General features: G+C 65.1%; 1 protein-coding gene across 1 annotated transcript; it reads left to right on the top strand.

Annotated features, from left to right (window-relative positions):
* Positions 1 to 802: 802 nt before the first annotated feature.
* SLC44A3 (solute carrier family 44 member 3) lies at positions 803 to 19,771 on the top strand (the record flags this gene model as incomplete). Its single annotated transcript, XM_084866506.1, is given in 11 exon segments — positions 803 to 846; positions 3,462 to 3,502; positions 3,505 to 3,621; positions 3,833 to 3,922; positions 4,833 to 4,957; positions 6,193 to 6,379; positions 7,673 to 7,838; positions 10,657 to 10,814; positions 10,817 to 10,821; positions 14,318 to 14,458; positions 19,577 to 19,771. Coding segments are annotated over 11 exon segments (1,269 nt in total).
* Between the last annotated feature and the right edge of the window lie 409 nt (positions 19,772 to 20,180).

The following is a 20,180-nucleotide window of genomic DNA, read 5'->3' on the forward strand; positions in this document are numbered from 1 at the left end:
AACATCAGTGATGAGAGAGAATCGTCCATCTGCCTCCTGCAAGCCCCCCATTGGGGACGAGCCCGCCCGCCAGCACCCCGGCATGTGCCCTGACCATAGCAGGGTCTGCTGTTCGGATTCCACTAACATCTCAGTCCAATTCTTTCGGCACACCTACCCCCCAGCATCTCGCCCCACCTCCCGCACCCACACCTGGAGGGGGGCCCTGGTGGAGGGGCAGACTGTGTGTGTGTGTGTGGGGGGGGTCCTGGTGGAGTCCGCAGACACCCGCCTGAGGGCATCCCCTGGAGTGTCGGGGTTCAGCCCCTCGCCCCCAGTTTGCCGGCTCCGTCTTCTGGGCTATTGACGGCGCTGCTGTCTGTGCTCGGCTTCCCTCGCTGCCCTCGGGGAGCGGGTGGTGTCTGCCGCGGCTCTGTGATGCCCATGACGCAGTGAGCGCCTGGCAGCGGAGGGCTGTCCGCCTGTCCGAGGATGACCCGCTGCACCTGCCGGCCCCTCCCGCCGCACCCGCCAGGCTTCCTGTTCCCGCTCCGGCCTGCGGGCCGCGCACCTGCAGCCGGGCGGTGCCTCTCCTCCCCGAAGGAGCCACTTGCGCTCGGAGGCTGCCACCGGGGGGCGCTGCCTCTGCCCGCTGCGGGCGCTGCGTGGCCCCCAGTCCCGCCCGGAGCGCAGGATGCGGTGCCTTGGCGCCCAGAGCCCGGTGAGTGCCGCCCGCCGGGGGCGGGAGGGACCGGGGCGGGCACTCGGGCCCCACCTGCGCGCACCTGCCCCTCTCTGCGGAGAGAGCCCCGCCCCGGGACCCATGGCGGGCGCCTCGGACCCCACTCTGCGGGGGCGCTGGCTGAGGTGAGGCTGGCCTAGGGGTGCCCCCTCCCCCCGTGCACCGCCAGGTGGGGGCCCAGCGCCTGGGGGCCTCTCACCCACCCTGCAAGCAGCAGGTGTTTCCAAACTCGCAGAAATGCAGCCAGGGGCACCCACACAAAGGGAGTTCCTCCCCTGCAGCCTTCCAGCACTTCGGTCCCCCCAGTAGGACCCTCAGGGTGACCTCGCCCTCTCTTATGCTCATGGCAGGTGTCTGCAGACAGAGCCCCCCCCCTCTCCCCGGCAGAGAGCGTGGCGGCCTCAGATTTACAGGAAATGCACCGACCCGGCCTGGCTTCTCCTGTTCTTCCTCTTCTGGACCGGTTTGGTGAGCGGCCGCCCGGGGGTGGGGGTGGAGAGGTGTGTGTGGGGGGCGACCGGTGTATGGCCCCACAGAGCTGTGCCCCAACTGTGGACCGCGTGCCTAGGCCTTCCCTGGGGGAGCCTAGGTGTGTGGGGGAGGCAGGGGGCACCAGGTGAAAGCCGGTGCCTCCATGAGAGGCACCTGCCTGTGGGCGGGACACACGCTCCCCTGGACAGCTGCCTGGTGCCTGCAGGGCGTCCTGACAGAAGGCCCATCAGGAGCGGAGGCTGTGGGGCAGGAGCGAAGGCTGTAGGGTAGGAGTGGAGGCTGTGCATATTCACACTGCGATCTGCACCTTCACACAGATGCTTTTTCTATTTCCCTTGACCCGAGGTCAGCAAACCACGGCTCGCGAGCCACATGCGGCTCCTTGCCCCCTTGCATGTGGCTCTTCCACAAAATGCCACGGCCTGAGCGAGTCTGTGTTGAAGAAGTGGCGTTAGGAGAAGTTTAAGTTTAAAAAATGTGGCTCTCCAAAGAAATTTCCGTCGTTGTGCTGTTGCTATTTGGCTCTGTGGACGAATGAGGTTGCCGACCGCTGCCCTTGACCGTCACATGCCCGTCCTGGATGCATTTGTAACTGCGAGGATACCCAGCCATGGGGTCAGGCTGCCTCGGGGTGGGTGGAGTCTTTATCCGTAGCTGCTTATGTAATCTCGAACAGATCACCTGCCTCTGCCTTGTAGGTTCCTCCTGAACTCCGGGGGCAATCTCATACTCCCGTCCCTCACTCATCCTGCGGGGTGTGACTGCTAACGCAGGGGACATCCTGCCGGGTGTGACTGCTAACGCAGGGGACACAGTTAGGGGCAGTGAAGCACACACAGCCCCCGAGCCTTTTCATCCTTTAGCCGTGCGGTCCCCGGCCCCGTCCCCGGCCCCGTCCCTGAGAACAAGCGTCCCGTCGGGCTCGCAAACCCGAGAAGCTTGGCTCCGGGGCCATGGCACCTGCTCTGGATCACCTCGGTGGCCGGGCCGGTTCCGGCCCCGCTGATCACGGGGGCGTGCGGTGCCCTTCAGAGCAGAGGCTGGATGCGGGAGTTCTGCGCGCCCAGGGAAGAGCTCCCAGGTGAGAAAAGGCTGCTGTCGGGCCCGGACCAGCGGGCACTCCCCTCGGAGCCCCGGTCATGGAGGACGGAGCCCGCGGCCCTGTAGGACGGAGCCCGCGGCCCTGTAGGACGGAGCCCGTGGCCCGGTCCTGTAGGACGGAGCCCGCGGCCCTGTAGGACGGAGCCCGCGGCCCGGTCCTGTAGGACGGAGCCCGCGGCCCGGTCCTGTAGGACGGAGCCCAAGGCCCTGTAGGATGGAGCCCTCGGTCCTGTAGGACGCAGCCCGCGGCCCTGTAGGACGGAGCCCGCGGTCCTGTAGGACGGAGCCCGAGGCCCTGTAGGACGGAGCATGCAGTCATGTAGGACGCAGCCAGCGGTCATGTAGGACGGAGCGCGTGGCCATGTAGGACGGAGCCCTCGGTGCACCTAAAACCGGAGAGGCTAAGGTTTCCCTCCCGAGGCCCGGCCTCCCTCCTCGTGCCCATCCCCTCACTGCGTCGTTCGCCCGTATGAACTCTGTTAACGCCGGAAGCGTGCAAACCTGTAGTAAAGGACTTCTGTGCTTATTTGAGCCACGTTGTGGTCAGCTTCGCCTTGTTTAACACATTGCAATCAGAGGAGGAGGTGTGAAATCCATTGTGAGGTTAGGGAGGCGGAGACGGCACAGGGGGTGGCAGCCCCTGAAATTGGGTAGAAAGTGAGATGATGGACACCTGCTGCCCTCACCTGGGGGTGCAGGCAGTTAACAGCCAGCAATTAACATGAGAACAGTGACAACGAGGGGATCTGTGGTCTCCGCCCTGGGGCGCTGGTTGTGCCCAGAGGGTCTGGGAAAAGGGAAGTTACAGTTACCTCCGGCCTAGGAGGTGACTGCCTCCCTAGACTGCTTCTAATTAACACTGCCAAGTTCAGACCCTTTGGGGCCACTGAGGTCTTGAGCTTGCAAGGCCGCCTCTCCCAGTGATCTCCGGGTGCCTGCTTCCCGGGGTGCCTGTGGTCAGTCCCCATCCGGAGGCATCCATCGGCTGTCACCATGGCGACCGGAGGGCCTCTGCTCCCAGGCTACGAAGCTTCTGGTCATTACTGCCTCTCGGATGCCTCCTTGGTTGTCAGGAATTCTAAACATATTTTTTTTTTAAAGGCAAGTAATTAACAAACCTCTTCCTCGTCCCCCACTCTGTTTTCAGCAAGTCCTTCCCCCTGTTTAACCGCTGCGTCCCCCAGACGCCGAGTGCTACTCCCGGTTCGCCTCCGTCCTCATCGACGACGCGGACGCCCTGCAGCGCGCGCTGGGCGGGATCGCGTCCGGGAGGGACACGGTCCTGGGCCTGTGTGTCCTCGCAGCAGGTAGCCTTCGCTTGCTTTTTCTCACACTGCACACACAGGGCTGGCCAGAGTCTCTCACACAGTGTGTGTCCGGCCGTGAACGTGGGCCTTTGGACTTAACCTCGGAGCCTCACCCCGTGTGTGTGTCCGTCCCCACCCCAGCCTCGGGTGCGGGGCCTGCTGGGCCTCACACCGCGGTCGGCGCTGAGCTCGGTGCTCTGCTCCTTCGCAGCCTTGTCCCTGGCCGTGATGCTCACCCTCCGCGTCGGCACCCACCTGCTGGTCCACACGTTGATCGCATTGGTGGTTCTGGGGCTGCTCTGTAAGTCTTCCCGCTCGGTTTTCCTTTAAAAACAATTACTTTTAAAAAAAATTTGATTTCAGAAAAGAAGGGAGAGGGAGAGAGGGAGTGAGATAGAAACACTCACAAGGAGACTCATCCATCGGCTGCCTCCTGCCGCCCCTGCTGGGGATGGAGCCCGCCCCCGGGCCTGTGCCCTGACCGGAATGGAACCGTGACCTCCTGGTTCAGAGGCCGACGCTCAGCCCCAGGGCCCCGCCGCCGGCTGCGTTTCTGTGGATGAAGTGGAAGCCTTTCCGTTGAGAGGAGACGTGAAAAGGCTCCAGGTTTGGAGTGAAGTGGGGGCTCAGACCGTCTCCCCTCTGACCCCATCGCGCTGCCCGTGGAAACAGCCCCAGAGGCAGGGCTGGCAGGAGGCTCAGGCAGCAGCCCAACAGCCCGGGCCCAGGGATCTGAGCGCCCAGCTGTGGGCGCAGCCAGTTTCGTTCCCGGGAGAACAGCCGTGCCCTCCGCCACACAGCGCCCTCGGCCCCAGGCACCGTGGGTCCCCGGGCGCACACGCCAGGGCTGGCAGAGTCACCTGGATGTGGGGGAGGTGGCGGCGGGTCTATATGCTGGGTTGGGAGGGGCGGTGCATCCACAGCAGAGCCTGCGGGAGGTTGAGACTTTGGGTCGAATGCTGCTCCTCTCACCGCCCTGATGGCTCAGTCTCTCCCCTGCTCACCCCCAGCCCCGCCTGCTGCCCGCTCACACACACACACACACACACACACACACACACACCCCGTCTCCCACAGACACGCGTCCGCTCCGTGTCTGGGAGGTGTGTCAGCCCTGCGGGGGCGCCCAGGGAGGTGTGGCCCCAGGCGCTGGGTGCCGGTGGGGTGGGGGGCCCCCGGGGCAGGTGCTGAGCCGGTGCCTGGCCTCCCAGTTGTCAGTGGCGTCCTGTGGTGGCTGCATTACGACTACAGCACTGACCTCGGCGTGGCGCCGGACACGGAAAGGGACAACGTGGCCTGCCTGCTGGGCTTGGCCGTGGTGGCCACGGTCCTCACGGTAAGACACGTGGGGGGTGTGGGGGCGGAGGGGGGGCGGGTCAGCGGCCGGAGCTCTGGATCCTAGTGACCGCTTTGGCCGGAGCCGGGGAGAGCTCCGCCTTCACCTCGCGGGCGAGGACACCGGCTGTGAGTTGACCTGAGGTCCACGCAGGGCCACGGCCGGACCTCCCGCACCAGGAGAGCGCCCTCCTCCCCCGCCCTCCCTCCCCCCGCCCCGCCCCGCCCCCCTCCCCCCGCCCTCCCTCCCCCGCCCTCCCTCCCCCGCCCCGCCCCCCCTCCCCCCGCCCTCCCTCCCCCGCCCTCCCTCCCCCGCCCCGCCCTCCCTCCCCCCTGTCCGGCCCTCCCTCCCCGCCCCCCTCCCCCCGCCCTCCCTCCCCCGCCCTCCCTCCCCCGCCCCGCCCTCCCTCCCCCCTGTCCGGCCCTCCCTCCCCGCCCCCCTCCCCCCGCCCTCCCTCCCCCGCCCTCCCTCCCCCCGCCCCGCCCCCCTCCCCCCGCCCTCCCTCCCCCGCCCTCCCTCCCCCCGCCCCGCCCTCCCTCCCCTGTCCCGCCCCCCCTCCCCCCGCCCTCCCTCCCCCCCGTCCCGCCCTCCCTCCCCCGCCCTCCCTCCCCCCCGTCCCGCCCTCCCTCCCCCGCCCTCCCTCCCCCGCCCTCCCTCCCCCCCGTCCCGCCCTCCCTCCCCCGCCCCCCCTCCCCCCGCCCTCCCTCCCCCGCCCTCCCTCCCCCCGCCCTCCCTCCCCCCCGTCCCGCCCTCCCTCCCCCCGCCCTCCCTCCCCCCGCCCTCCCTCCCCCCGTCCCGCCCTCCCTCCCCCCGCCCTCCCTCCCCCGCCCTCCCTCCCCCCCGTCCCGCCCTCCCTCCCCCCGCCCTCCCTCCCCCGCCCTCCCTCCCCCCGTCCCGCCCTCCCTCCCCCGCCCTCCCTCCCCCGCCCTCCCTCCCCCGCCCGCCCTCCCCCCGCCCGCCCTCCCCCGCCCCGCCCTCCCTCCCGGGCTGCCCATGCTGTGCTCCAGTGGCACCAGGCCCCCGATTCCAGTGCGAGGCAGCCGTAGGGCGGGCTCTGCGGGCACCCATGTCCCTCGGAGGGCCTCGCCCGGGGGCGGTGCGGGGTGCGCAGTGGGCTCTGGAGGGTGTGTGCGGCAGGGGCAGGGCTGGCTGTGGTGCAGGGACAGGTGGGGGGCCCAGCCTCCTCCCGCGGGGGGGAGGGGGGCACGTGGAGCATTTAACTCCTTCCTCGCCAGGCCGCCCTGCTGGTGCTGATCTTCACCCTGGGGAGGAGGGCGAGGCTGGCGGTGGAACTCCTGCGGGTCACCAACAAGGCCATCGGCCGCTGCCCCGCCCTGCTGCTCCCGCCGCTGTGGACGGGCGCCCTCCTCCTCCTCCTCTGGGCGCTCTGGGTGGCCGTGCTGCTGAGCCCGGGCACCGCAGGTGAGGCGGGGCCGCCGCCCTGTTGGGGGGGCGGTGTGCGGGCCCCGAGCCTCCCGCAGCTGGAGTGCCTGCGGAGGGCAACATGCCAGGCCGGGGCCTGGGAAGCTGAGGAGCAGCTGGTTCTGGGTTTCGCGGGAGAAAGGGCGGGGCAGCCGGAGGAGGACAGGGGGTCCCGGTAGAGCTTTTAAAAGATGGGAGAGATTCCTGTGACGCAAGAAGGTGTCTCTGAAGAGATGCTTTCTAGTCGGTGAGAGAGAGGGTGTGGGGGTGGCTTAGGGTTACCGTCCCGCCCAGGCCCGTGGCCACTGCCCCTGGGGCTTCTGACACGTGTCTAAGCTGAGCCTGGAGCCAAGTCCTTCCTTAGATCACAGACCATGGCATCCGGGGCCTGGTCCCTAAACTCCCTCCACTTCCTATGGCTACATTGTGACACAGCTGAGCAACAAACAGCTGGTGCTGGCGGGGTTCCTGACTGCAGGGCCTCGGCCGCCCAGGAGAGGGCAGCCATGGGCGGGAGGCAGCCGCCTGGGTCTTCCCTGGGCTTTCACTGGCAGGAGCCCCAGCAGAGGTCTGCTGCCAGCCCTGGTCCCAGGCACTGGTTTGTCTCACTGGTGGCTGGCGTTTGGCGTTTGGAGACATTGTGCTGGCAGGGCTGGGGGAGGGGCAGGGGGATGCTCCTGGCATGGAATGGGGAGAGGCCTCGGACCCTGCCGAACACCCTGCAATGCACAGGCCTGCCCCCCCCTCCCCCCAACACCGGAGCCAGTGGTCCAAAGTGCCGGTTAGTAGGAGAGCGGAGAGCGCCGGCCGGAGGGAAGGCGGCAAACGCCGGTGACCACCCATAAAGCCCAGGACGTCCAAACCCAGGGCGTCCACTGCCAGGATCCCAGGGTTTGAGGCCCACGCGTGCGGGCCTTGACCTGTCACGTTAGCCGCTGCCCCCTGCTGACTGTCCCCGTCCCTGCACCTCGCCGCCTTTATAAAGGCTACACTTTTCGTGACATGGGCTTCCGTCCCGTGTCCCACAGCTCGGGGCGGGCTCAGCCTTGAGGCTTGTCTGTCTCACCAAGTGCTGTGGAGGGTAACTGTGGTTTGTTGTGCTCACAAGGTGAATGTGTTCAGGATGTTTAGCTTTTGCCTGGAGATCTCAGATTGGAGGGGGCGGCGGTGGGTGGGCACTGGACATGGTACTGGGCGTTTGTGTTCCACGGATGCCAGAGGTGCGGGAGGAGGTGGGCCTGAGGGTCCATGCTCGGGCTTGCTGGTGTAAGCGTGTCTGCGTTCTAACCTTAGGAGCGGCCCGGGTCACCGAAGGTGGGCGGGTGGAGTACCAGCCTCTCTGGGGCCTTCGCTACATGTGGGGGTACCACATCCTGGGCCTCCTCTGGACCAGCGACTTCATCCTCGCCTGCCAGCACATGGCGGTGGTGGGCGCCGTGGCCACCTGCTACTTCCACAGGTAGGTCCAGCCGCTCCTGCTGCTGCTGCTCCTGCTGCTGCTCCTGCTTCTGCTGCTCCTGCTGCTGCTCCTGCTGCTGATGCTCCTGCTGCTGCTCCTGTTGCTGCTCCTGCTGCTGCTCTTGCTGCTGCTCCAGCTGCTCCAGCTGCTCCTGCTCCTGCTGCTGCTGCTGCTCCAGCTGCTCCTGCTCCTGCTGCTGCTCCTGCTGCTCCAGCTGCTTCTGCTGCTCCAGCTGTTCGTTACTCCAGCTGCCCCTGCTGCCCCTGCTGCCCCTGCTTCTCCTGCTCCTCCAGCCCCTCCTCCTGCCCCTGCCGGCTTGGCTTGTGTCGTCACATTGTGCGACTCCCAGAAATTTTGCAGTCCGGACACGACCCCTTCGAGGGGACTGGCAAGAGCTAAATGAAGCCAAAACTCTGGGCGCTTATTTGGTGGCGAAAAGAAATGATGTCCCTTCCATCTGCCACAGGTCCAAGCTCTTTCAGATAGAAAACTCAGCAGGAAGCCAGACGGGGAAACAGGCTGTGGAGGGGTGAGAACGGAGAGGCAGGGCCTCCTGTGAGTGTCGTTCTCAGCGGCTCCGCCCTGGGCCATGGCCGCGCCGGGCGGTGTGGGACGCACCTCGGGGCCCTGTACAAAATGAGGAGAGTGTGCTTGGAGAACCCGTTCCATCCTCAGGGAACTGCATGTAGCTGTGATGGAAAGTTCCTGTCCACATGCGTGCTAGGGAATGACTTCCTGCCTCCTCGTCCCACACGGATGCTCCGGTGTTCACACCCGTGACCTCACGGAGCCCGAGGCTGCACACACCCACGCACTCACCTCACCTGCCTGGCGACTCTCCACCTGGGGCAAGGGCGACCCCTGGGGCTAAGGAGGCAGGACAGGGACAGGAACAGGTTGGAGCTGACGGGAAGTTCAGCCGCCACTGGGCCACCCCCGCTGATCCCCGTGAGCAGATAGCAGGCTGCTTCTGGGTTAGAGAGTGGAGCGGGGCGGGGCTTGTGTCCTGAGCAGCCACCTCCTGCCCCGAAGCAGCTGGGTTTTTTGTTGTTGTTTTTTAAAATATATATTTTTATTGATTTCCAAAAGGAAGGGGGAGGGGGAGAGAGAAACATCAATGCTGAGAGAGAATCATGGGCCGGCTGCCTCCTGCACGCTCCGCCCTGGAGATGGAGCCAGCAACCCGGGCCTGTGCCCTGACGGGGGTCAGACCGTGACCTGGCTCCCAGGCGGACGCTCAGCCAGTGTTGCCCGTCGGTTAGGCCTCACTGCCGCCGGGAGAGGACTCTCTGGGAGCCTCGGTGTGACTGCTGAGCGGGAGGGTGGAGGAGGCCGTGTGAGCGGAGTCTGCATCCTCACGGCGGGGCGGGGCGTCCGCGGCTGAGGACCAGGGAGCGGCAGGAAGCACAGGCCCAGCTGGGGGAAGCAGGGGTGCCCTCTGTCCTGAGGAGCCCGGAGGCACACGGACCTAAAGGGGAACGTCAGCATTCTTCTTTAAAAGAAAGAAAAATAAAACCAGGGCAGGGAGGGATGTGTCAGACGTTCCTGGCCGGGCCGCCCTGTGGCCAGATCCCCGGCTCCCATCAGCTTGCTCCCGGCGCTGCCTCCCCCGGGAAGGACGGGAAGGAAGGACGGGAAGGAAGGACGGGAAGGACGCCGAGTTAAACATTCTGCTCCCGCCTGGATGGCTGACCGCAGCACACCCAGCCAACTCCGGAAACCGCGGCCGCGCCCCTTCCTCTGGCAGGCAGGCCCCCTCCGAACCTGGCCTGGCAGGGAGACCCTGGAAGCGGCCGGCTCCCTCCGGGCGGAGCAGTGGCTTCTGGGAAGGGCCTGGCCTCGCAGAACCCGCAGGATGAGGAGGGAGGGCCGCCAGGCTGGCCGTGCTTCCCCTCGGGCTGCGCTGGGAGCAGGCCCTGCCCCTCTCCTCCTCCAGTGGAGCTGGCTCTGCGTGCGCGTGCTCGGAGCTGTGTCAGCACACATCCTGTCCCGAAAATGACTCCACGGGGAGCCCCGCAGGGCGGGAGGGGCCGCTGGGTGTCAGGAGCCCGGGCGCTGCGGAAGCCAGACTTCCCGCCAGCCGCCGGCGGGCGGGGAGCGCCGGCCCTCCCTGGCCACCGGCCCAGTCCCCGGATCCTGGCCTCCCAGCCCGGCAGGCAGGGTTCCCGTGCGATTGTAGCTTGCACGCTGTCCCAGGGAACGCTCCGAGCAGGAAAACAAGGCTACCAGGCGGCTTACAGGAGGGGGTGCAGGGGCGGCTGCTGCAGAGGGAGCCAGTGCCTGGTTTCTTTTACCCCACCCGCCTTTTATTTACTTATATATTTTTATTGATTTCAGAGAGGAAGGGAGAGGGAGAGAAACATCAATGATGAGGATCATTGATCAGCTGTCTCCTGCACGCCCCCCATTGGGGATCGAGCCTGCAACCCCGGACTTACGCCCTTGACCGGAATCGAACCTGGGACCCTTTGGTCCGCAGGCCGACACTCTATCCACTGAGCCAGGCCAGCCAGGGCCCCACCAGTGTTTTAAAGTTTTCTGTTCTATGTTTAGGGCATTAAGTGCCACCAACAGGAGAAATCTTAGCCCAGGAAATGCTCCTCCCGCAGTGGCTGAGGAGTGGGGACCTCACCGCTGGGCACCCCATATCCAGGCCGGGCCCCCACTCCGGGCCGGGCCCCCACTCCGGGCCGGCCCCCACTCCGGGCCGGCCCCCACTCCGGGCCCCCTCCGGACCAGCACCGTTGGTGCCCTCCGTCGGCACAGGTGGTGGCTCCCCTCGGCCCGGTGTAAACGCCGTCCTCTCCTCCTGCCCCAGGAACGCACGGGACCCTCCCGACCGCCCCCTCCTGTTGTCTCTCTCCACCCTCCTCTGCTACCACCCGGGCACAGCGGCCAAAGGGTCGCTTTTGCTCACCTTGAGCACCGCGGTGCGGGCTCCACACGCTGCCCTCACCTTCGTCTCCAGCGCCCTGCAGGGCAAGTGAGGCCCCGGGCCGGAGGGCCCCGAGGTCACTGCCATCAGCCCCCCCCCCCCCCCCCCCGCCCCTGCAAACTCCGTCCCCGGCTGTTTGTGCTTTCCCACTCCACAGAGGGCGGGGGGGCGGGGGCAGTTCCCAGTGGGCGCCTGCCTTCTTGTTTACACACTGAGCAAGCTGGAGGAATTCGAGGAAAAGTTAAACCATTTTTTTTTTTTTTAGGACATTTAGATGCTTTTTTTTTTTTTTTTTTTTAAGGGAGAAAAACATGATACAAGGTTAGACCAGTATATGTTTGTGTTTTAAGGCTACAGTATTTCTTGCCTTTTGCGTTTCCTAAAGGTAGCTGTGGGGAGTCACTGGTGTGTGTGTGAGGGGGGGGGGGGGAGAGAAGGAGGGAGAGAGGGAGAGGGAAAGGGAGAGAGGGGGCGGGAGGGAGAGGGAGAGAGAAAGTGAGTGCGCTTGAGAGTGAGAAATGGGCGAGATGACCCCAATCCCAGCTCCAGAGCCAGCACTGTGGGCCTTTGTGCGGCAGCTCCCTGGCGGGCTTCCCCTGCCATTTGGTTATGAATGGCGGTGGAACTGGAGCCCCAGGGGACAGCTGGGCGCAGGCTGTTCCTGGCCAAGGGCAGGCAGGTGGGACTTTCCCGGCACTGCCCCCCCCCGCCCCCGCCCCGCCCCCAGCCAGGGGCAGAGTTCACCCCTGACTCCAGCCCTGGATCTGCCTCCTGTGCTCTCAGGCCGAGGGCCGCGGAGGGCCCCGGAGGTCACTGCCATCAGCCCCCCGCCCCCTGCAAACTCCGTCCAGCGGCTGTTTGTGCTTCCCCACTCCACGGCGGGGAGGCGGGGGCGGGGGGGGGAGTTCCATCCCGTCTGCACAGGCGGCCGCCCCGTGTCCGGGTGTTAACGTCCACGCTCCGGAGTGCGCGGGCGCCAGCGGGGGGCCGGGTGGATTCCCGTCAGGCCGCCCAGGCTCCTATCGGAATGCAGGCGGCGTAGCCGCCCGGTCTCCATAGCCGCCCGGTCACCGTGACCCTGTGTTTGGCTGGACGGTGCTGCTCTGTGTGTGCCCGCTTTAAAAAGGAGCTTTTTTAGGGGAAATAAAGTCTATGGTGAGACTTTCAGGATAAAAAGATGCTCGCACTTTGGGAATTAAAGGGGCCTTTCCACCTCCAGGTGGAATCCAGCTGCTCCGGCTCCTGCGTTTGACACTTACCCTTCGGTGTTAGGGGCCTTGGAGGAGGGTGTCTGAACAGAATAGACAGCCCTGTGTGTGTTTATGCTGGGAGGAGCCTCCTTCCATCCTGCCGGCTGATCTAAAGAGAACAGACATGAGCCCGGTCGGCGTGGCTCAGTGGCTGAGCATCGACCTAGGAACCAGGAGGTCAGGGTTCGATTCCCCATCAGGGCACAGGCCTGGGATGTGGGCTCCCTCCCCAGTGAGGGGCGTGCAGGAGGCAGCTGATTCATGATTCTCATCATTGATGTTTCTCTCTCTCCCTCTCCCTTTCTCTCTGATATCAATTAAAAAATACTAAAAAAAAATTTAAAATGAAAAAAAAAATAGACATGAGACGGGCTCACAAGAGAAAAGGGCCCCATTTAATTACAGGTGTGTGTATGGGAGCGCCACGCACACACGACGCTCAGACCGGAAGGAGGAGGGGGGCGAGGGCCTTCTGAGCTGGGCGGGGGCCGCTGCCGGCCAGCGCCGGGGGCAGATGCTCAGTGATGAGCCGTCTCTCCTGCGTATGAACAGGCCGGAGGGCCTTCTTTCTGGGGCCCTCTGTGGAGAAGGGGAAATGGATCCGACAGTGAGATCCAAGGCCCTCCTCCAAACTCTTCCGGGAGAGGAAGCTTCTGTGAGCCCGCAGGGTCTCCCTGCTGTCAGCTCGGAATAGTTCACTGCCGAAGGGCGGTGCCGGGAGCCTGTGCCGTGTGTGTGTGTGTGTGTGTGTGTGTGTGTGTGTATGGATAGAAATAGAGATGAAGACAGAGACATATCGATGTGTATTTGTATGTGTATATGTGTGTGTGTGTATAGAGACAGATAGAGATGTAGACAGAGACATATCGATGTGTGTTTGTATGTGTATGTGTGTGTGTGTGTGTGTGTGTGTGTGTGTGTAGAGACAGAGATAGAGATGTAGACAGAGACATATCGATGTGTATATGTGTGTGTGTGTAGAGATAGAGATAGAGATGTAGACAGAGACATATGGATGTGTATTTGTATGTGTATATGTGTGTGTGTGTGTAGAGACAGAGATGTAGACAGAGACATATCGATGTGTGTTTGTATGTGTGCATGTGTGTGTGTGTGTGTGTGTGTGTGTGTGATCATGAGTGAGTGAGTGAGCAGTCGGCACCTCGCCCCCTCCTGGTGCTGCTGGCACCTACGCTCTGGGGCAGCGGCCCTCGGTGTAAAGAAGTCAGCCGGTCCCTGGGGCAGAGGTCGGGCCCCGAGGACCAGCCCAGGCCCCGAGGACCGAGGTGCCTGCTGGGAAACATCCCTCCCAGGCTCAGGAGGACCTGCTCCTCGGCCTTGCGGGCTGCCCTGGGGGCCTTCGGGGTAAACGGCACACCCACAGCAGCAGGCTGAGCGGCTCCAGGCACGGCTCCCGCCAGTGAGTCGCAAGGGGAGGACAGCGTCCGGTGAAGGCCGGTGCTCCTGGGCCTGCCCGAGGCCGAGCCGGCTGCTGTCAGCTTCTCGGAAACCTCGGGCCCGGAGGCTGCACCGCCGCCCTCCTCCGAGGCTGACACACCGTCCGGGGCATCTCCTGGATGGACTTCTCTGAACACGCAGCCCTGCCCGTCACTGTCGGATCCGTTTCCCCAAAGAGTTAGACTTGGACCTTGTTTTCACGCGACCGCATGACTGGCGTCTGCGATGCATACTTTGTTTTACTGACTTTGGGGCATGAATTTGTCACGACGCTGAGCTGGTTTGAAAAATCAAAGTTTCTCGCTAGAGACACTGGGAGGGAAGTGAAGGGAGAGAGGCTTTTACGCCAAGTAGGGGCTAGAGTTTCCCTCTGATAGTACATATGTGCGAACCCTCTTCCCTTCCTGTTGAGGGTGACAGTGGTATAACAGGTGAGCCCAGGAGGGAGACACTTGGGTCATCAGGAATATATATATATATATATATATAAAAGCCCAGCAATTAAACAGAACGACTGGTCGGCCAGTCGCTATGACACACACTGACCACCAGGAGGCAGACAGTCAACACAGGAGCTGCTTGGCTGACCAGGATGAGCGGCACTCCCACAGCAGGCAGTCTCCGCAGGCCACACCCCCAGCAGTGCCTCCAGCAGTAATAATAATAATAACAATAATCAGTGGCGTGGCGTGGGCAGCAGGGGGTTTCTCGCGCCCTGAGCGATGCTGCGGGGCGTCCCCCGGGGTGTGAGCTCCGGGAGAAGCCGTGGCAGAGCCTGCCCCTCGCCTTCCCTCTGGGTGTCCTGACTGTTCTCTGCTTCTGCTCCTGACCCGCAGCGGAGCGCCTGGTCCAGGTGCCTGCTCAGGTGCTGCTCCCGCTGCCTCTGCTGCCTGGACGGACACCTGTGCCACCTCCGCCAGGTGGGTCTCCACACGCCCCGGACACACAGCGGGGCTGCGGTGGGCGCCGTCTGGCAGGTCAGGGCTTGTCCCGTAGGTCAGGGTCTGGCAGCGCACATGCCTGGGTTGTGGGCTCGATCCCCAGTGTGGGGCCTGCAGGAAGCGGCCGATCCATGGTTCTCTCTCATCACTGATGTGTGTCTCTCTCTCCCCCCCCCTCCTCCTTCCTCTCTGAAGTCAATGACAATATTTTTTAAACAAAAAACACATGTGCTGGCCTGTGGCTCCGTGGGCCTGAGTTGAGTTGCCCTCCCCTGGCTGTGGTTGTGAATGGAGGGTCCCTCCATGACCCTCCTGTGGAAGCCGAGGGCTCCCTGTGGACGGTGGGGAGAGAGATGGGCGAAGAGAGGTGGGCCCTGTCCTGCACCTCCCCTGCCTTCCCCCCTGGGAGTTCAAAGGTGTCCACCATCCTCAGGAGCTCAGCATCAGCCACACCGTTATCACCCTGGTGAAGGTGAGGCAGGCTCAGCTGGCCAGATCCAGCTGCAGAGCATCAGCCTGTAAACAGGCTCCCGTCCCGTGTAGCCCGGTCCCGTGGAGTCCGATCCCGTGGAGCCCGATCCCGTGGAGCCCGAGCCCGGTCCCATGGAGTCCGATCCCGTGGAGCCTGATCCCGTGGAGTCCGGTCCCGTGTAGCCTGGTCCCGTGGAGCCCGGTCCTGTGGAGCCCGATCCCGTGGAGTCCGGTCCCGATCCATGGAGTCCGATCCCGTGGAGTCCGATCCCGTGGAGCCAGGTCCCGATCCGTAGAGTCCGGTCCCGTGAAGCCCGGTCCCATGGAGTCCGATCCCGATCCATGGAGTCCGGTCCCGTGGAGCCCGGTCCCGTGGAGCCCGGTCCCGTGGAGTCCGATCCCGTGGAGTCCGGTCCCGATCCATGGAGTCCGATCCCGTGGAGCCGGGTCCCGATCCGTAGAGTCCGGTCCCGTGAAGCCCGGTCCCATGGAGCCCGATCCCGTGGAGTCCGGTCCCGATCCGTGGAGCCTGGTCCCATGGAGCCCGGTCCCGTGGAGCCCAGTCCCGTGGAGCCCGATCCCGTGGAGCCCAGTCCCGTGGAGTCCGGTCCCATGGAGCCCAGTCCCGGTCCCGTGGAGCTCGGTCCCGTGGAGTCTGATAGTGGTGCTGGTGCAGGAGGCCTCGTTTTATCAACAAAAAGGGTCACTGCCAGCGACCAATGCAAACGGGGGTCCGTGGCCCACCAGAAACCGGAAGTGCTCTCCCTGGAGACCAAAGAGAGGTGGGCTCTTGTAGAGTATGTTCCTGGCCTGGTCCCTGATTGGTCTGTTTCTATGCAAATGAGGGATCCGAAGTCTGAAGGGCCAGATTTGTGCCTCCTGGTTGGGCACAGCTGGGCGGCCTGAGGGGTAAGGGATGGAGAAAGCAGAAGAGGAGGAGGAAGAAAAAGAGAATTGATGGGAATTTGGACGGGGTGAGGGCACCTGCCATCGGGATGAACTGCTGGAAAGCAGAGCGGAAGACCTCAGGGTCCGGGGGATGCTGGGAAATGGCGGTCAGCGCTGCGTCCGCCTGGCTTGGCAGGAAAGTGAGCTGAGCCGGAGGCCAGGAATTTGGCCTTTTGGAAAGTTTCCTGGCACCGGAGCGAGCTCCGGGGAAGATCGCCCTGGAAACCAGAGTGAAAAGAGCAGGGGCCGCGTTGTGTTTCTTGTTTTGTGCGGCAGGCGCTGGGCGGTGCTGAGGGCAGCCACTTCTCACCACCAGAGCCAGGCACTCCCCTTCTGCTTTTTAATTGGTGAGAGAGAGAGGAGAGAGAGAGAGAGAGAGAGAGAGAGAGAGAGAGAGAGAGAGGGAGAGAGGGAGAGAGGGAGAGAAGGAGAGAAGGAGAGAGGGAGAGAGGGAGAGAGGGAGAGAGGGAGAGAGGGGGAGAGAGAGGGAGAGAGAGAGAGGGAGAGAGAGGGAGGAAGAGGGAGAGAGAGGAAGAGGGAGGGAGAGAGAGAGAGAGGAAGAGAGAGAGAGAGAGGAAGAGGGAGAAAAGAGAGAGAGAGAGAGAGAGAGAGGGAGAGAGAGGGAGGAAGAGGGAGAGAGAGGAAGAGGGAGGGAGAGAGAGAGAGAGGAAGAGAGAGAGAGAGAGGAAGAGGGAGAAAAGAGAGAGAGAGAGAGAGAGAGAGAGAGGAAGAGGGAGAAAAGAGAGAGAGAGAGAGAGAGAGAGAGAGGAAGAGGGAGAAAAGAGAGAGAGAGAGAGAGAGAGAGAGAGAGAGGAAGAGGGAGAAAAGAGAGAGAGAGAGAGAGAGAGAGAGAGAGAGAGAGAGGGAGAGAGGGAGAGAGGGAGAGAGGGAGAGAGGGAGAGAGGGAGAGAGGGAGAGAGGGAGAGAGAGGGAGAGAGAGGGAGAGAGAGAGAGGGAGAGAGAGGGAGGAAGAGGGAGAGAGAGGAAGAGGGAGAAAAGAGAGAGAGAGAGGAAGAGAGAGAGAGAGAGAGAGAGGGAGAGAGGGAGAGAGGGAGAGAGGGAGAGAGGGAGAGAGGGAGAGAGGGAGAGAGAGGGAGAGAGAGGGAGAGAGAGAGAGGGAGAGAGAGAGAGAGGAAGAGAGAGAGAGAGGAAGAGGGAGAAAAGAGAGAGAGAGAGGAAGAGAGAGAGAGAGAGAGAGAGAGAGAGGAAGAGAGAGAGACAGAGCACCAGTGCACCAACATTAGCTGGCTGCCTCCTGCACACCCCTGACGGGATCGAGCCTGAAACCGGCCTGTGCCCTGACCGGGACCTCCTGGCTCAGGTCCACGCCCCCCCCCCCGAGCCACGCGGCCGAGCCCAGACCATCTTCCTGAGGGAACACCCAGGAGCTGCCGCGGCTCACACCCTCCCTGCCCCCTGGTCCGGGAGGAGGCCGTGGCCGCGGCTGCTGGGGACACCAGGCCAGGCCAGCACTCGGTCCCTCGCAGGGGGGAGGGGGGCAGGATCCATCCCGGACGGGTCTCCCTGGAGAGGTGACAGGTGCGCCTCGCACCTCTGCCTGCCGGCCGCCACTCAGCCGTGCTCTGTCCGACCTTTGCACTCGGGCAGGACGGGGAGGGGGCGCCGAGCAGCCGTGACTCCGAGCAGGGCCGGGCCTCTGGGCGCTCTCCCTGGCGCACCCCTCTCGCTTGGGAACACGGGCTGCTGTCCGCAGCAGTGCTGGCTGGGAACCCCAGGGGGGCGGAGAGGGGAGGCACAGGACATTCCCGGGGCTCCGAGGGGCCTGGGCGCCCAGCGTGCGCTCTGGGCCCTCGGGCAGAGGCTGCAGCCCCGAGTTCCTGTGCCCTCAGGATGCCGCCCCGGTTTCCGTGGAGACGGCCGGCCGGCTACCAGGACGCGGCGCCAGGGGGAGGCCCGGCTACGGCTGCCAGCGGTGGTGCTGCCCTCCCCGCGCCTCTCGCCGCTCCCCCGACGCCCTGAGCGCTCTGCCTCTGACCACGGGAGCCGCGCTCCGGCCGTCCGTTCTCCGGAGCCTCAGGGCGGCCCGAGGGGCGGCGTGGGGAGGAAGCCTGGTTCTCGGACCCACCAGGGCCGTGCTGTTTGCCGCGCCTCACGTGGGTCTGTCCTCGAGCCTCCGTGGGCGCCCAGGGAACAGCCCAGAGCCTCTCCTGCCCCCCACGGGGCCCCCCCAATCAGTGGCCAGGCTCCCCGTGTTCTCTGTGCCGGGACGTGGCCCATCCCTCGCCCCCCGGCCGGCCCGGTGGCTCTCTCCCCTCCGCTCCCGTGGCGACAGGGCCTCCCAGGGAAGGGGACCCGGGCCTGTGCCCGGCCGGCCGTGGGAGGGGGTGGCCGCGCTCAGGGGGCTCCGCTCTTTGGGTAACGGACGTGGCCTCCGGGGGCCGCTCCGGGGGACACAGCGGCTCTGGGGACACGGCCCCCCACGGTGCGGACGCAGCTGGTGCTCCCGCTGAGAGCGGCGCCCGTGTGCGGCGCCAGAGGAGCACTCACGTGTGCTGGGTGGCGTGCAGCGAGGCGTGTTCCCGACAGCTAATCCCCAGCAGCTGTCCACGCGCCGCTGCTGCTGCGCTTTAGAGGGAAAGGAATGGGGACACCTGGCCGTCCGGCCCCACACGGGGCGGGGGCCGGGGGGCGGGGGGGTGTCTCCTGCCGCCACTCAGCAGCCCGGGCGCCCCCGGGTCGGGGCCCAGGAGGGGCCCCGCGGCCTCTCCCCAAGTGTCCTCAGCACCTCTCCGCCCGGGGCAGGGCCCCCTCCTCCGCCCGCCCCGCGCCCTCCTCCGTGGGGGTCACGGCGGGAGTGCTGGGACCCCTGGGAGGGCGGCGGGCCCCGCGCTGCCTGCTGTGGCGTTTCCTGGGTCTGCAGGAGGCGGGCACGGCTGTGCACCCCATCCATGCCCCAGCTCCGCTCCCTTCGCCGGAGGGAACCCCCACTTCCCCGTCACTGACACTGTGCCGTGGCTCTGGGGGAGGGTGTTAGAGGCGGGGACCCCTGGGGGTGGCCCGGGAGCCGGCCCTGCCCTCCTGCCCTCCGTCCGGGTGCGGGCAGAGCTGCCCCTCTCCGAGGGTCAGAGGCCGTGGGTGAGGCCGTGACTGACGCCGGGAGACACACTCCCCGCCCGGCGCCTCGCGGGCTGTTTTCGGGGACTCGGCCGCCGTGCTCCCTCCCGGGAAAGGTGCTGCGGTCACAGGGGAAGGTGCTTCGGAAACAGGGCCCGAGAAAGCCCCTCATGTGAACGCACACGCATGCACACACACGCACACGTGCACACACGCTCTCTTTGACTCAGTGACCCCACTTCTGGAAGCTGATCTTGAAGAAAGGGCCGGAAGGCAGGAAGCGGAGGTGTGCGCTGTGTGCTCTGTATGAACGGAAAGCACTGGAGTGTCTGCCAGCCGCACAGGCGTGGCATTGGCTGCAGGTTAATGGCCGTGGGCGTGGGTCCTGGGCATGTGTAGGCGCTCAGCTCGCTCCAGGGTCTGCTCTGAGTCCCGCCCTCAGATTGCAGTGCTTCCCGGCACCTCCTCACCCCCGTCCCGTGTGCGTTTTAAAGACGTACTCTCACTGATGTCAGAGAGGAATGGAGAGGAGAGAGAGAAGCATCAGTGATGAGAGAGGGTCATGGATCGGCTGCCTCCTGCACGCCCTCCCTGGGGATGGAGCCCGCAACCCGGGCCTGTGCCCTGACCGGGAATCGAACCCTGACCTCCTGTTCCTAGGTGGATGCTCAGCCACGGAGCCACGCCGGCCGGCCGATGTGTCCGGAGTGCCATGCTCCGGCCGCCCCACTGACCCCAAGTGCTGGTTCCCCTTTTCCGTTCCCCAAACCTCCGGAGAGGCCTTCACACCCGGACGCACAGGGCAGGGAGCGCTGGGCCGTCTCTGCAGACGCTCCGGCGATGCCTGTGTCCTGAGACCGGCGGCCTCTGTCTCCTCTGCCCCCCCCCGGGGGGGGCGCGGTTGGCGGGGGGGGGGGGAGTGTGCCTGTGGAGACACCCCCCCACCGAGAGGAGCGCGGCCGCACATGGACACTGACCATGGCCCTGGCTGCGAGGGGGGAGCCACGTGGGGGCTAATGGCTCTCCCACGTTCTGAGGTTCAGCAGTTGATCTTTTCCCAGAGCATTTTGCACCCCGAGCCCTGCCACCCCCCACCCCCCGCCTCCGTCAGTTAGGGGCCATCACTGCAGGGAAGGCCCCCCTGGCCGGGTGGGGCAGGACTGCCATGCGGGCCCTTTGCTGACCGGGCGCGGCCGCCGCCGTCTGAAATAGCCGGCAGCTGCCCGTCCGCAGCAGCTGCCCTGCCCTCCACCCGCAGCCGGCC

Source organism: Pipistrellus hanaki (genome assembly GCF_964339955.1).
Source record: "Pipistrellus hanaki genome assembly, chromosome: 18".
Taxonomy (NCBI): domain Eukaryota; kingdom Metazoa; phylum Chordata; class Mammalia; order Chiroptera; family Vespertilionidae; genus Pipistrellus; species Pipistrellus hanaki.